At 44.5% G+C, this 16,344-nt stretch overlaps 3 protein-coding genes across 7 annotated transcripts in view; 2 read left to right on the top strand and 1 right to left on the bottom strand.

Moving 5' to 3' along the window:
- Positions 1-7,544: 7,544 nt before the first annotated feature.
- On the top strand, positions 7,545-10,288 carry LOC113213522 (store-operated calcium entry-associated regulatory factor). 4 transcript variants are annotated; one of them, XM_052266374.1, is made up of 8 exons: positions 7,546-7,752; positions 8,007-8,176; positions 8,253-8,363; positions 8,445-8,611; positions 8,723-8,842; positions 9,515-9,655; positions 9,863-9,921; positions 9,952-10,288. In XM_052266374.1, exons 1-8 carry the CDS (start codon positions 7,671-7,673, stop codon positions 10,020-10,022), a joined length of 921 nt encoding a protein of 306 aa, XP_052122334.1. In that variant the 5' UTR covers positions 7,546-7,670; the 3' UTR covers positions 10,023-10,288. The 4 variants fall into 4 exon arrangements, with proteins under 4 accessions (XP_052122337.1, XP_052122335.1, XP_052122334.1 ...); XM_052266377.1 differs by lacking the exon at positions 9,515-9,655 and having other exon boundaries at positions 7,545-7,752; XM_026432626.2 differs by having other exon boundaries at positions 7,547-7,752; positions 9,863-10,288.
- LOC113213508 (probable leucine--tRNA ligase, mitochondrial) lies at positions 9,933-14,235 on the bottom strand. Its single transcript, XM_026432600.2, has 13 exons — positions 13,997-14,235; positions 13,632-13,850; positions 13,311-13,553; positions 13,102-13,244; positions 12,806-13,028; positions 12,463-12,711; positions 12,121-12,395; positions 11,871-12,037; positions 11,606-11,779; positions 11,323-11,505; positions 10,993-11,240; positions 10,679-10,912; positions 9,933-10,600 (listed from the first exon to the last, which is right to left on the bottom strand). Exons 1-13 carry the CDS (start codon positions 14,105-14,107, stop codon positions 10,301-10,303), a joined length of 2,769 nt encoding a protein of 922 aa, XP_026288385.1. The 5' UTR covers positions 14,108-14,235; the 3' UTR covers positions 9,933-10,300.
- A 203-nt stretch (positions 14,236-14,438) lies between these two features.
- The window catches only part of LOC113213494 (WD repeat-containing protein 6), a 4,759-nt gene continuing 2,853 nt past the window's right edge, over positions 14,439-16,344 (top strand). Inside the window, exons 1-7 of one of the 2 annotated variants that reach the window (XM_052266373.1) lie at positions 14,439-14,649; positions 14,734-14,905; positions 14,984-15,163; positions 15,267-15,408; positions 15,508-15,717; positions 15,791-15,901; positions 15,978-16,302. In XM_052266373.1, coding sequence (XP_052122333.1) covers positions 14,568-14,649; positions 14,734-14,905; positions 14,984-15,163; positions 15,267-15,408; positions 15,508-15,717; positions 15,791-15,901; positions 15,978-16,302 — 1,222 coding nt within the window. In that variant the 5' untranslated portion in view covers positions 14,439-14,567. The remainder of the gene's footprint in view (positions 14,650-14,733; positions 14,906-14,983; positions 15,164-15,266; positions 15,409-15,507; positions 15,718-15,790; positions 15,902-15,977; positions 16,303-16,344) is intronic. The other variant, XM_052266372.1, reaches the window with a different exon arrangement.

The raw sequence follows: 16,344 nt of genomic DNA, 5'->3' as shown, positions 1-16,344 counted from the left end.
ATTCCAATTATTATACAGTTCGATTATTGTTGTTTTCCCCCTTTTTTCTTTGTTTGGTGTGTGGTGTGTGCAGTGCCGTGGTATCGTTTATTCAGTGTGGTGGGCCGCCGGGGCCAGTGCGAGCAGGCACGTGTTCCCCCCAACGGCAGCGCAAACCAATAGTCAAGGAGAAGTAACGCAGACAAATGACGAGAATCATGCACACCCGGACCGGAGAGATTGATCGGCTGTTTGGCGCTCGCTATGCCCCGCTCTCCAAGAGAACAGATCTCTGGCCGCTGCAATATGAATAATATCGCCCACCCCTTTTTTGGCACCGAGGAGGAATAAGCTGTTCTGCTGGTGAGTCGTAGCGGCACTGAAAATCCCAAGCGATGCAAAAGCCACGCATCTTCAAAGGTTTCCGAAAAAATTCACACAGTTGTAAGTGTCACTCTATTATTACAGGTGAGCGAGTGGCCATTTTACACTCTTGTGAAGGTGGACAAATGGTCATCTTATTCAACTGTCCGATTCATTTTGCCCACCTGTAAAGGTACGAATAAGATGTCGCACACATCTACAACAGCGTGAATTTATTCGCTCACTTGCAGGTGTACGAACTTTCGTACACTTGGATATCATGGTCTCTGGACTGCTGTCTGGTGAAGTGTGTGGGGGCAGGGGGATTCAAGTAGTGGGGTAGAGGACGGTACCGTAACCACAGGTAACCAGCAGGTGACAAAAACACCTCCCTATGTGAGCCTGCGAGCAGCACACAAGCTGATCAATGATAAATCAGTCAGCTCTCCAACGGTCAGTTGAGGGTCGCTGCTGACGTCATTCGCACAGCGTTCAAGGAAAATAAACAGGTTTTTTATTTCTTTCTGTAACTCGAAATTTTGCAGATCGAAGGACTGCTGACATCGCCATAAACTTGCACCTCATGACGTCGACGTCTGGTATGAATTTTGATTTGACTCTTTTGGAAAAAAAAGGGGGGGGGGAATCATTGACAGCTAAAATTTTACAGGGTTTTTTTTCGGTTGCAAAGGATAGTAGTTCCGAGTCGTTACTTACTTGCTCCCCTTGCCAATGTCATTGCTGTATACGTAATCAGTTTGCAGTTCTGTCCACTATGTCTGCTGCGGTAGAGTAAGTGTCACTAATTGACGGTCAGTGTATCGCGTGAGCTGCTCTGTCACAGTTGGGGGAACGGACTTTCCGTGTGCTAAATCGAAATCAAACCGCCGTCACGCTTGCGATTTGCATATTCGGTCCACATTTGCATACAGTCGAGGTATCGCAAAACGAAAATAATCCCCCTCCCCGTCAGCAGGAATCAGTCGAAAAAAAGCGCCAATTTTGACGGAAGCACCCCTTGACTTGATGATAATTCCTCGAATATTTCGTCAGATTGACGTCGTTTTGATCAACTTTTCGGCGCGCGAAGGCGTGCGCGTGGCGCGAGCAGGGCGAGGCGCACAAGAAGAGAAGGCCGAGGCCGGCATGTGTCATTGCTAGAGAGATGACGAATTCATTTACAGAATGTTGAGGCCCGGCCCGCCCCGCCCCCCCTAAGGCTGCTCGCTGCTCGTCGCCTAGCCTTCTGGACGGCAATAAAGACTCGTTTGGGCTCCGCTAAGCTGGCGGGGTCAGGGGGCACCGGAGGTCTGTACGTAGTGTACGAGGGCCGCACCACATGTGCCTTGGCTTGGCGCTAAACCTCCATATTATGTAGACCTTAGCAGTTTGGAATCTCTTCAAGTTGGTATAATTCAGACTCCGTGGTGTTTTGAAAGAAGAGGAGGGATGTACTTATGCATTACAACCCGGCGTTTTTACCGTGGGGAACATTTAGCTACTGCTGGGGCGTTGTGTATTGTTTCGGCTGCTTCGATAGTGTTTTGTATACCACCATAGCGCTAAAAAATTGGCTGTTCCGGAAAATCATCGGAGTATGCCCGACCGAAAATGATTGTTCGCTAAACGTTTGCTGTTTATTCGCTATCGGTACGCGGAGGGTCGCGGAAGGGACGCTAACGGGTCGTCAGGGATCGTCACTGTCCTCGTGGAGGACTGAGCTCGGGTCGCCATCGGGTCGCGGTGTTCGCTCTGGAGCGACTTCAGTTCGCATTTTGGTCGTCATATTCGCTTTGAAAGCGACTCGAGTACGCCCTTTGTTTGCCCGGTTCGCCCGAAAGGGGCCGTGGTCATCGGGTTATTTTCCTTCCTAGGAAACCCCGGCCGGGCGCTGGCGCTAATCCCCAGACCGGCGCACTTGCGAGCACGATGGGGCGGCCCCGGGACCCCCGGAGTACCTGACGGCTCCTCCGCACTGCACATTGCACACTTTGGCAGCTGGACACAGCGATGACGCCAGTCTACGAGTCACGGTGCTACGAGTGCAAGTCGCAGAGAGGACGCACTCGTAGAGAGAGGACGTATGCTTTCGTACAACTATGCACATATGTAACGTACGCTTACGCACAATTTTAAGCGATATTATGCATAATTACGTACAATATTGTTCGCAAAGTTACGTACATATGTTGTACGTCGGTTATGTATATTGACAGTTGTACGTGCCTACGCACAGAACAGGACATAATCAGTCAGTGCCCGACGCAAAATGATTTTGTTCGCGCTTTCTGATCGCGAACAAGGGGACTTCAGTACGCTTTTAGGTCGCTCGCGATTCGTCGGCAATAATCTTTTGGCCCGTAAAGCCCCGAGGCTGGCCGAGGAGGGACCCCGGTATCGGACACGATCCCCTTACCGGTGAACTCGTGGTCTAGTGGTCAAGGCGACGGGTTCCTAACTCGGAGGACCGAGGTTCGAGTCCCAGCAAAGGTAAAGTACTTTCCAATTAAATAAAATTACTACGGTGAAATAGAGGATGAGGGAGGGGGCAGGGAAAGGTAACAATCGGTAAAAACTACACAGAAAATAATTTCCTTTTTGGCTATCGGAATGCCGCTGCCTACCCGCCCCGTACATCTCCTACCCCCGGGTACTGCCCTACCCACGCCCCCTACCCCTGGCGTCGTCCCCTGTAAACCAAACCCCCAGCTGCGGCTCCTGCCCCCCCCCCCTCCCCTTTTGCACTCGCCCCCATGACGAACGTTAGGCGCATCTTCAGCGACCTTATTAGCGCACTGAAAGCGAACCTGTGGCGATCAAGGGGCGACCTGAGCGGGCCTCCAACTGGAGTTCGCTTTTAGTACGCCAAGTACGTCGGGCGAACTCCAAAGGTCGCGTAGTGGGACTCACGCGACGTAAGCGCGAACTCGGGCGGCGACCAACAGCGAACTCTTAGCGACCTCGGCAGAGGGTCGCGCTTGACTCGTCAGGACGAACTTATCGCGCACCTTTAGCGTACAGAACATTTTGGGTCGGGTGGGGAAATGAGACTATGACTTTGCTCGTTGTTCATCAACGGTGCACTGGAAAAACAAAGTTGCGAATCCCTACCTTTAAAAGGCACCAAATGTGACCGTTCACACCTTTAGCTGGCTAGCATCATATGAGTTCCACACAAGTTTTGTACCTTTGGAAAGGCACAAAACTTTAGTGCCACAGGGAAGGCACCTAAACTGCGCCCTTGACTTTAGTGCTCCAGAAAAGGTGTTGTTTATTGCCTTTGTTTTTCCAGTGTCGCAGTGTGGAGGAGTGGGTGGAATTCCCTATTGGAAGCACTGTCGTCGCTGGGAGCGTCGGCCAGCTCCACGGCGCGGCGGTCGCCTCGAAAGGGCGACGTTCTGCATGCCCACAGTCCGCCACAGCAGTATCCATACCCTCCTCCCCGCTGACGCATAATTTTCGCCATCCATGCGACTTTCGCCCGCCGTTTACTGTATGATGGAGCCCCGCAGCGCACTATAAACCCCGGGGTGTCAATTCGGCGCGGACTGTAAACAAACACACACACACACACACACACACACACACACACACACATCTCTCTCATTATTCGCAGTTAGCGCGCCTTCCTTTGAGCGGACGCGCGCGCCGTGCCACTGCGTGCCACACGACCCTGCTCGCCGAATCGGATTGCGCGTCATGTCATATAGCACAGAAAGCTTCGATAAGCTCGGAGCGCGCCGCGCGCCGGCTGTACGGCGCATGGATAAAAATTTCAATATTCCAGAAAAATATTGGGATTTAAAAAAAAATTAATGTATTATTTTTTTGTGAATATATTTTCTCAATTTTTTTCTGGAAATGTTTTCAATTTCGCAAAAACAAATTCTCATCCTCTCATTCTGAAAAATTTTGGACTCTAAAATCAATAGTAGTGCGGCGTCCGGCCCGGCACATCCACACCTTATAAGCATGCCTTTCTTTCTCGCCGTAAGGCCTCGATTGAACTGCGCGTCTGCCTTATTGTTTGGTGGAGACCTCTCTCTCTCTCTCCTCCCCGGGCCGGCTCGGCTCGGCCCTTCTTGGCCCGACTCGGCTCACAGTCAGCAGCTCACACCACCACACAGCGTGGCCTCTGCTCATTGACTGCAATTAGGGGGCGGCCTTCGAATTGAACTTGGCGCGACGTGCGCACCGCCCGGCCCGGACCATAGCTCTCTTATGGCCGCGAAAACACAATAATATCAACACGAGGGCCCGCGTGCCGCCCCGGCCGGGCCGCCCCAGCGCCACGCCCATACTATAGAGCAGCATCTATCTCGTCGTTATTCGCTAAAAATAATCGCCCCCCAAATGGTGCCGATCTGCAGACTCGCAAAAAAGGGCACTACGACGGCGGCGGCGGCGGCGCTACTGCCCCATCTGTCTTCGGTTTGGGTTATTCCGCTAACTGCTTGCTGCTGCTGTGTGTGCAACTCGAAACGGAAATGGGAAGAAACCGGGAATAACCGCGCAAAGATTGACGACGCGCGAGCGGAACACGGTGCGGGGGGCGGCGCGGCCGGCGCCCCTGATGCTCCGGGGTGGGCTCGCGCGGGCGAGGGCGGGCGGGGGCGAGCCTCGGGGGAAGGCGCCGCGCCAAGTGCCGGGAGGGCGCCGCGCAGCCACCTCGCCTCCCCCGCGGCCGCGGGCCAGGGGCCGGAGCCTCCCTCACCTGCGCGAGGGTGCGCGCGCGCGCGCGCGCCCAGTCCGAGCAAAGCAGGGCATCGCCCTGCCGGAGCCCTACCAGACCACCACACCGCGCCACGACGCCGCACCCGCAGAGGTCGATATCTGCCATCTGCCGGTGTGCTTTGACCGCGGAGGAGGACAAGAGGAGGAAAGGGGTGAAAAGGGAGGGCAAGAGGGGAAAGCGCGCAGGCAGTAAAGTCGGGCTCGGTTGTACTCCTACCCACGACACGGCAACGAAAGAAGGCCGGGCACCAAAATGCTTGTGCCTAGGAATTTTATTTTAGAATTTTCGAGATTAGTATTTTTGGGGGGGAAAATCAAGATTTATTTTGTTTTAAATCTGATTTTCGCCCCTAGTTTTTCCGAGGAGATTTCAGGTTTTAAAATCCCTAGTTTTTGCCATCGGCAGCAAAGGTTCGCAACGTTACAAATTAAGAATAAATAAATCGCTAAAAAGAAAGACCAATTACACTTAGTGTTTGTTGCAGGTCGATACAGAACGGACAGAACCTTGTTATGGAGTTTCCCGCTGGAGGGCGGCGGAATGATTGCGTGGGAACCGGAGAGGGCGCGCGGAGGAGGGGGAGAGGGGGCTACCGACCGGCCGGACGCCCGGAGCTGCCGTGAGTTGTGCGCCACTATAGGTACTGCCCGGTGCACCGCACAAGTGTGCACCGTACCGTCCCCGCGGGGGCGGTGGTTGGGTACCGACTACACCGACCGGCTATACGTATGGGCCGGGTTCTTGTGGGAATACGCCAGTTCTGGTTCTGGTTCGGTCTGGGTCCCCAGAGGACGCACCATAGAGTTGCACTCCAATCAAGTCGAAGGTAAGGGAAGGGGTGGTGGTGGTATGGCGGGTGGAGTTGGGCGTCGTTGGGGGATGGTGGGGGGGATAAAGGCAATCACTGCTGGCGCTGCTGGTACGTATGTACCTCTGGCCTCGGTTACTTGAGACCGCCGGTCCTCTTGAACATCGACGACCCTACATTCGAGATGATGACGCAGAGGGTTGGCGTTGGCGTTGTGGGTGTTGTGGGCCAGCGCAGCATTCGCAGCGCCTCCCGTGCCTCCCGTGCATGATGGGTTGCAGGCCGGCAGGGCGGCGGCCCAGCTGCAGCTGAGCTGCCCCGCGCTCAATGGGCTGCCTACCGGCCGGGCGGGGGGGCAGCAACCCGGCAACGTCACTCCGTCACTCTCAAACGAAACACCCGGTCTCGCGCTGCCGCAGGACTGAATTCTGGGGTGGAGAAAAAAAAAGAGGATGGGTGTGGATAGCTAGAGAAAGTTTGCAGCGCGTTCGAAAGCGAGCAGGAGAGCGGCAACTTTGCTAAAGTCACGACACCTTCACGGCGGGGGAAGTTTGCGGGGCTGCTGCTGCTCTGCCCGCTCTCTGCCAGGCGCTGCTTTTGGAGGGAATCACACCAATTGCGCCCACCGTTTAACGGAGGCGAGGGCGACGGCAAATTAATTAAACGGGAGGGAGCCGGGACACAGTGAGGAATGCCGACATCGATACAATATCGTTTCGATGTCACTTGTATCGTTAGAGGTGCCACTTTCGTCACGTTAACGATACCTCAAACGACAAGTGGCATCGAAACAATTTCGTATCGATATCGACAAAAAAAATCATTCCTCACAGTGGGAACAGACAGGGAAGTACTCAGCGAAAAAAGTGCGACGTACTGCGCTGATTGGGGCCTGATGAAAGGTTACAAGAAATTGTAAAAATGAGAACGTGATGAAACACTCTCGCAATGTACGGACGCAATCTTTCTGTTTTTATGCGGAACGTCCACATGTGAGACGACAGGAACATACTACCACCCACGGGTCGCCCCAGCTACACGGAGAAAAATACTTTGTTTGCTTTAACTAAACTGGTGTTTAATCTGCCCCGTCATAATCATAGAACGATCAATCGTGCTGGATCTATCGTTTGGTTAGAGCGTCTGAACGCTTAGCCAGCACGATAGAACGTTCTAGGGTTATGACCTCGGTTATGACTCAAGAGGCAGATTGAACACCATTTTAGTGACGACAACCAAATTTTTCGGCCGTGGTGACCAAACATTTTTTTCAGTGTTGAGGTCTGATGGGCCTGTAGCGATATCTCGACATTTGTAAGTTGGCGCCACTGACCAAAACTGCGAATAAGTTGTCTGTCAGATAGGTACAGAAAATTCGAAGAGCGCTAACTACCACCGGCAATTCCTTGCCTGTGGGAGGTCTTAAATGAAAGATTCTTCGACAGATCCAGACCAATAAAGCGAATAATATTAAACATGAAAAGTGGAAAGTCAAAAGTTACTTTTACCTGACTACGATGGGCTACAACATGGGCCACCTACGTGACAGTGTTCGGGAGCACTTTGAAAAATAGCCGCGAGAACGTTCACTGTTCTGATTGGTCCACGACACTGCACGTCACGAAAACAAAAGGCGGAAGGCGGGAGAACGTGGTGGGGGAACTGTTGTTTTGTTTTGGAGGCTCACCTCTGAGCAGTGCAAGCTTGAGTAGTGCAAGTTTTCATTGCAACTGTGTGTACTTTCGTCACTCGCCTATTGCATCAGAAGAAGTGTCAACTTTTAGAATGAAGATGTCCAAGCTGTTTATTCTTGTTTTTACCATTTTGGTTTTTGCTCAGACTGATTGGGTAAAGGCTTCGAAGCCGGGTAAGCCTCTACCAAACAAATCCTCAAGGGATACGGTTAGAAACTCATCAGACTTTAAGGTCTTGTTTGTCAAGCATCAATTTTTGGAAATTTTTCTTTACTACTTTATTGTTTTGTTTATTTGACACGCGTGCTCTGAGATTAATAGTTTATTATGATTGTAGCTTGACCACTTATCTTGAAATGGTTGCTTGCAAAGTAGGGCAAATTTTTATATTTAGAAGTTTTTAAGTTGAGTATTTTAATTTTTGCAGATAGAATTCTGTACAAAAACCTAGGAACTCTTTACTTTTACCCTGGAGAGATAACTAGATCTCGTCGAACACTCGCTGTACCTCAACTTGTGTGTCTGAAGGGATGTCAATACCCTCAACCAATATCGGTTAAATGTGAAAATGTTGGTTGGGATGGAAGCTCCAATCTGGTATGTATTTTTATTTTGTGGTAGCAACTTAGTGTGAAGTTACCACTAATATTATCTTACATTTCATTATTTTCAGTGGCGATGTACAGCAGAATTAGATTCAGAGTATGCTCTTGATAAACCTGAAGTTGTTTGTGAGGGCTATAGCAGCCCTGATGATTCCTATGTAACAGCTGGGTCCTGCTCTGTAAGGTTTTTTACACTCTTTTGGGGTTTTAATTTACTTCACACATGAAATTGTTAAATCTCATTCTTTTACCATCCACAGTTGGAGTATTCTATAAAAAGAAAAGGGAGCAGTAAAAGCTCTTTTACCTCTCCTATAGAGCCTCCCGGGCTGTCCGGAGTCCTCTTTATTTTGTTTTGTATGTTTTTACTGTATGTGTTGTATATAACATGTGTTAAACCTGATACTGAAGCTCAACAAAACAGAAGGTAATGTACTTTGTTTGAATGCTCTTTACAAGAGATCCATTTATCATGTAATTTCCTTTTTGAACCTACAAAGTATTAGTTCATTACATGTCATTATGTTGTGAATTACAGTTACACAAACAACGATGGTCCTGATGATGGTCGGGGGCCTCAGATGGGCTGGAATATCCCTGGTAGTAATCCGCGTAATCGAAGGAATTCCCCAGGTTTTGGGTTTGGTAATCAACCAAGGTGTGTATTGAATGATGAAGATAGTTATTTTATTTAAATTTGGAATTCAGACAGACACATGTGTGTTGGTCAGGGTGCTCCCAAAATTAAAACTGCTCTGTGCACACCCGCTTGTATGGAATTTCACAATAAAGCGGCAGTAAATCAAGGGCACTTAAATGCCCTTTACCCATCTTTTCATCTTATTTGAAATGACACACATTGTTGTGCCATAGTGATGTGATAGTGAATATTTTGTCATCTTAATGGCGCCTAGTTATTTTTAACCTTGCATTGCTTGCAATATTTTTCTACACAATGGCTATAGATTAAGCGTGTTTAAATGTGCCATGTGCCAACCTTTTGTTGTTCTTTGAGAGGACACACTTTTGTGCCTAACCAACAAATATTCAAGCCTTCTGATGACCCTGCCGCTCTTTTTAGTACTGGCTTAACTTGATATTTACCTACATAATGGTAGGAATTTAAGCGCATTTAAATGAGCCATGCCAGCCTTTTGTTCTTCTTTAAAGAACCACATTCCTGTGCTCTATCAAATATTATAGCTTTTCCATGAACCCAAGCCCAGCTTTGCGCACCTCACAGCCAAACACTTTCTAAGCCTCTGAATTTAGATTGTTTTGTAATACCTGAATTTTGCTAACTCTATTTCCATTACATTTATATTTCAAGGGATGACACCTGTGGTGGCAATAATTATCCCGCTGGTGGTAGTGGAGGAGGAGGTCCTGGATTTTGGACTGGACTAGCTGCAGGGGGAATTCTCGGCTCCATGTTTGGTGGGGGTGCCAGCAGTGGCAGTGGCTACAGAAAGTATGTCACATGAATATAAACAGGGATGAAATGTGAAATGAGTTATATATGAAGTTTTATATGATCATATCTGATCTGATATGGTACGCTTTATATAATAAGACATGATCACATAGCTGATGTATAACCCATTTCATCCCGGAAAATATGTTAAGTTATGTTTTACCAAATGCAACAAAAAAATTGACTTGCATTATTCTTTTCCAGCACCCAGTCCTCTTCCCCAAGAAGGACATCTAGTGGATTTTCTGCGCCATCTAGCGGATTTTCTGCGCCATCTGCGCCATCTAGCGGATGGGGTGAATCTGGCTCAGGCAGTGGTTCCACATCACAATCAGAAGCAACAGCTCGATACCGGCAACGATAACTTACTATCATATGTACTAAATGTGAACATCATCCTACAGGCTAATTGTTGGAATGTTACAGTACCGACTTCTTTCATTGTATTTTGACTTCCATTATCTGTACCATCATGTTTTGGTATTTTGCTCTTGAGTTCTATCTTTCATTTTATTTATTATGACTTCCTCTATTCTATCTGCACCAATTTGTTTTATTTTGCTTTGAGTTGAAAAGGTGCAAACAACTAATTCTCATTATTTATTAAATCTATTTTTATTTTGAAATCTGGATTATGGTGAATTATTGCTCCTCAGCCATTTCTTTTTTCTTTTCATTTTTCTTTTTTGCTGCTTCTTGTCTACCTTTCTTAGTAAAGGAATATTTGATATCTTCCTCACTTATTTTAAGTCCTGGCACTGCCATAGATACCCTAGCAGCACGCTCTGTCATGCTTGTTGCTTTGCAATGAAGAACTGTTTTATTGTCTAGTATCTTCTTGACTTTCTCATGCTGTAAAGCGATTTCAATCATATGGTCTCCATTCAACGTTCGAAATTGTTCAAAGGGTATAGGTATTATACAGACTTCCTTATGATTAATCTGCAAAACAAAAATTCAGAGAGAATTATAGACCGTGATATTCATTAACACAATAACTTTGGTTTGGTTTACACTCACAATTACAGCAAGAGGGAGCTGAAATTTGCTATCTAAAGTAGGCCAGGGCTGTTCTAGAACTGGTTTATCCCATTTGATATCAGAGTTATCTATGTTAAGTCTTCCAGGAGCCGATAAGAAACCTTGCCAAAGTTCTGAAGAAAAATGAGGTGCCATTGGTGCTAAAGTAGAGATTAGGGTGGCAATAGCTAGTTCGTATTGTCTGCTAAATGCTACAACCTCAGGTGGTAATAACTGGAAAAAAAAATGTGGCTATATTAGTTTTTGTTTTAAAAACATAGCTTACTGGATGTAAGAGTGGACAACAAAATTACCTTTAACTGTTTGGTTAACTGCTGCATGCTTTTGATGGCAACCATGAATTGATGTGTATTTCTATAATTGTGAGTTATAGTACTCAAGTGCTTATTTCGCAAACTATAAGCTTCTTTCTCCCCCTCAGAAAAGCTGAGGGAGGACGGATTAGGTTTCAATATCCCTGTCTTTGCACTGTCACGTACAGAGAGAAAATGCGAAACTAGCATGTACATGTTATTTTGCCAGCTAAAAACTCCCTTTGAGCCTTAAAAAGATACATACATTACGTTACTAGTACATTTACTAAACAGTTTTGAAGAAATACGTACTTCTACTTCAATGCCTACCTTCTGGATTCCAATTTCGCTGAGAAAATGGAGCTGCATCGGCCAACATAAGAAGACGAGTGGTGTCCACACCAAAAGATTTAATAGCATCAATGGGGTCAACACCATTATGTTTTGACTTTGACATTTTTTCCCACTTTGAAATCACAGGTTTACCAGTAGCACGGCAGACAGCAAGATTATCTACAGAAATAAGTTTTGGTAAGACATCTACATCAACATTGTTACACTCTCACGTCATTGGCACATCCTTTTTTCAGAAAAATTAGACAGATATGGATACCTTTGATTTCTACTTTATCTCTAGTCAAATATCGTCCAGTCTCTTCTTCTTGGAAACTTTGCCCCATTACCATTCCCTGTACAAGCAGTCGCTTAAATGGTTCAGGACATGGAATTATACCCAACTGATGCAGAAAATGAGACACAATTCTTGCATAGTACAAATGTAAAGTGGCTGAAAGAAATAAGCCAGGAAATATAAAAATCTGGTAAAGCTAATATAAAAACAAGATTTCTGGTAGATATTTAGAAAGACTAAGACTAACCATGCTCTTTCCCTCCTATATACACATTAACTGGCAAATATTTTTTAGCTTCATCAAATGACACTAATTTTTTTTCATTGAAAGCATCTAAAAACCGGACATAGTACCATGATGAGTCAAAAAATGTGTCCATTGTATCTGTTTCCCGTGAAGCTGACCCTCCACATCTAAGAAGAAATTAAGTGATTTTGAAAAGAAAAGTTACATTTGCAAACAAACAGGAATAGGGAAATGGAGATTCTGTTAATACTTAGGGCATTTTGTGTTCACCCATTCCTTAGCCTGTGCCAGGGGTGAGGCAATTTTTGTCACACTCCCTTCATTTGATGGAAAAGGTGGCAACTGTACAGGAAGTTGATCTTCAGGAACCGGCACAGCACCACATGTTGAACAGTGTATGATAGGAATAGGAGTTCCCCAATACCTCTGTCTGGATATTAACCAATCTTTCAAGTTAGAGCTGACAGGGTACCCACCAATACCCATCTCCTGTGCCTTCAAACACAGAGTTTCTGCAGAGGTATCCTATAACAAATAATTATTAAAACCATAGAAATGTAAGGTAAAATATCTTAAATTTACAATGACCAACCTGCTCAAACTGCAATTTACATTGAAGGTTAACGGTCTTTGCAAACATACAATCCACTTCACTTTCTGAAGGCACTCCCATGTATGTGTCTGAACCAGGCGGAAAAGGCAAAACGCCATCTACAACATACACAGGTACCTTCTCTTTTGAAAATGGATTGCAAGCAACAACATTAAGGCGGAAAGCTTTAAATTTTGCTGTTTCACCATCTTTTGTGGTGTACTCATATTCTTTAATAGAATTATGTGCCTAGGCAAATAGAATCCAATCAAAATATAATTAAAATATAATATATTCATTTTTCAATGGAGAAAAACTATATGAAAGGGTTGTAACTGAGTACCTGAAGTACATCCAACATACTTCCTTGCTCAACTGCAATAAATTCAACTCTATTCACAAGTTTAGGTTTACTGGTCCAAACTGGGATGGATAAATCAGAGCTGAGCCCTTCTATTTTCCAATCAAATGCTACACCATCTGCTTCACCAATCCAAGACTTTTGTAGGTTTATAATATCAGCCCAGTCCTCCTTTTGGAGAGTTTCCAATTCTTTCAGAAGATTTCTGTTGAAAAAATTATTATTGATGAAATGGAAAAATTTGAAATCAAAATTACATGGTCAAAATAAAAACTTACTTTGAGAACTTTGTGGATTTCACAAACCATTGTGTTAATAAAATTTTTTCAGCTTTAGCACCTGATCGCCAGGAGTTCCCTTTCTCATCAATCTGTTCATCAGCTAAAACAGTCTTGTCAACTGGGTCCCAGTTCACAAGAGACTGAAAAATAATTTATAGTACTGAAAATGAGGCACATCAACAATTAAGTTAAGCAATGTCACTTACAGGTTTGCGATAGACTAGGCCAGCCTTATACATTTGGAGGAAAATATACTGTGTCCACTTGTAGTACGATGGATGGCATGTAGCAAATTCACGATCCCAGTCAAAGCTACATCCTAATTGTTTCATCTGGAATCTCATTTCATTAATATTTTTTTCAGTCCATGTTGAGGGGTCTTCATTATTTTGAATTGCTGCATTCTCTGCAGGAAGACCAAATGCATCCCATCCCATGGGATGAAGGACCTGTTTTGTAGGGTGAGAGCATTGCTATAGAAACATAGTTCAAACCATTTAATCACAATTGACTTTTTCTTTGCTCACATTGAATCCTTGCATACGATAAAATCGGGCCAATGTGTCACTGATAGTGTACACCCTAACATGCCCCATATGAAGTTTGCCTGAAGGGTATGGAAACATGGAAAGAATGTACGTATTTTGTCTATTCTCATGTTTTGTAAGGCCAAAGTCATCGACATGTTGCTTCCAGAGTTTCTCAAATTCCAGTTTCATGTCCAATGTCAAACAGGGTTGAGGTTCCTGTAATGTTTTCAAACTTCAGTTTGTATGCTACAACAATAAGCAGTAGAAATAAAAATAGTTGAAATAATGACAAGAGATACAGCAAAGGAAAAACAAATTCATACAACTTGAGTACAACTTGTTAATAACCTGTCAACGCTTACCCATGCTGGTCGGTTAGGTACTTGACTGTAGAATCGAGGCAATGACAGATACCCCAGTGAGGAATACCAATGACGCAAATGTAGTCTGCCAAATAGCGAACTCGCAGACATTGTTGAAGAATAAAGTATGTGTGCTTTTTCTGCTTTCTCAAGTGAAACAAGGGATGCATCGGTTGCAGCAGACGCCCAGCCGAGTTTATTGACGCTCCAAGCGTGTAACTGTAAGGTACATCTGAAGACTTGAAAAGTCTTTCATTACCTGTCGTCTCTTAAAATTGTAAAGAATTTTCAATAATTAGATTGTTTCAAATAACTATAAAAATTCAAATACTTCCTTGTCATAACTATTTGACGTGTTATCGTCTTTCCGCAGGAAGTTTCAAATGTTGGTGAACCTTTAGAGCAGAAAGGAAAGCGCTTGAAAACATTCCCCTTGCACCCCCGCTTTAACCCCTCCCCGCCCCGCGCCTTCCCGGTGTTTTCGTTGTGCGACTGATGGCGACTGTAATAGACTTAAGTTTTATTGTTATTGAACGTAATCTGTGAACAATACTGAATGTTTTAAGCAACTATGGACGTAGCCTCTGTGAGAAATGCATTCCTTAGCACTGACGTTGTCTGTGTTAAATGTTTTCGTTCCTTCGTTTTCTCTGGTAAGAACCTAACCTTCTAATGTTTTCAAAACTTAGTGCCAAATTAATTATAACGTGGAATCTGAACGTCTTCCTATTTTTCAGGCGTTGGGGGATACCTTAAAATTTTTGATTTGACTTCCACGAGATGTGTGAAAGAATTAGAAGTGTTCAGAGGCCATAAAATTTATGGAATCATACCTAATGAGGAAGATTACATTTTAATTTATGGGAGTAAATCTGTCAAAATATTTACATTTTCTTCTGTTCAGGATGAGTAGGTTCTTTAATTTATCACATATATGTTTACTTTCTTTTTAAAGTAATTTCAATTAATGATTGTTAATTTTCACAGTGTTTTATTGACATGTATTGCAAATATAACATTGGAGGACTGGATCCTCGCTGCACACTGGATCTCTTCTGCAACTCAAGTTGTTCTTGTTACTGCTCACAATGTTACCTGGCTCTGGTCTTGGAAAGTCATCGGAGGTTTGAATTTGAAACGTTCTGACTGCCATGAAAAGTGCATACTGTATCCTTTTCCATTGCCTCATATTTTATTTGTAGATTAACTGAAAATTATGTTTGTCCGGCAATTAAGTAGTATGTGTTCTTTGACCGCCTTTTAAAATCAGATATTCTGCTACTATTTGTGGTAATGACTGGTCTAGTTGTGTGGTGTTTGGAGGAACTGTATTCAGAGAAATTGTAATCTGGCTACCAGGAGACTGCATTGAGGGGGACCAACCAGTTTTACATAGACTTGAGGGTCATGATGTGAGTCTTTTCCTATCTTTAATTTTATCAAAGAACAGTGATTCTTATTATAAGTATAAGCATGTACATCATTATTTTTGTTTCCCCCCTTTTTTTAAGGGAGTAATATTTTCTCTAACTTGGGATTGGAGTAGTTCTTCTTTGTGTTCTACATCTGATGATAGAAGTATTCGTTTGTGGACTATTACCCTATCTGAAAAATATGACTGGAAATCTTCGAGTGTCACCTGTTCTCAAATATTTTATGGCCACTCAGCACGAGTTTGGCGGAGTATTATTATTCTGGACTACATAGTTAGTGTTGGAGAGGTAAGGATATGCCAACCAGTAAGTAGAAAGTATTATTACTGATTTTCCCCTAAAACTACATTTAATTTTCTAGGACTGTCAAGTATGTGTGTGGAGCAGGAAGGGGAAACTACTGCAAACCCTAGAGAGATCTTCTAGTGGTTGTCAGTGGAGTTTAGATTTCAGTACTGAACATCAACTTCTGGTAATTGTTATGACTGCAGTGTGCTTAAAAATATGTTTGTGATTTTACAATTATATTGGAATTGTTTTACATGTAGGTTACTGGAGCAGGAGATGGATCAATACAATTGCTTCCACTCTCTTTCAATTCAACTACACCAACCATTCTACCAGTCTGTTACCAGAATGGTCTTGTTGAAAGTATTAAATCACACCCTCGTAAATTGGTCCTATTGTCAATAGGACGTATTGTTACTGTTACTGAGGATGGAACAGTACTGAGTGGTTACCCAACTATTCCAAATTCATGGTCAATTCTCTGTAAAGATGAGAGATTTTCCAATTATTGTTTATTATCTGTAGCTCCAAATAGAAGAAAGTTTTCTCTGGCTTCCCTCAAAGGACTTATTCTTATAAAACAAGGTAAACCCTTGCATAAACCTTTTAGATTTTACAACATGCAAT

The sequence above is a fragment of the Frankliniella occidentalis genome, unplaced genomic scaffold, assembly GCF_000697945.3.
Source record: "Frankliniella occidentalis isolate FOCC.00 unplaced genomic scaffold, Focc_3.1 Scaffold38, whole genome shotgun sequence".
Taxonomy (NCBI): Eukaryota; Metazoa; Arthropoda; class Insecta; order Thysanoptera; family Thripidae; genus Frankliniella; species Frankliniella occidentalis.
The sequence above is the reverse complement of the archived record's forward strand: the minus strand, read 5'-3'. Positions and strand labels throughout refer to the sequence as shown.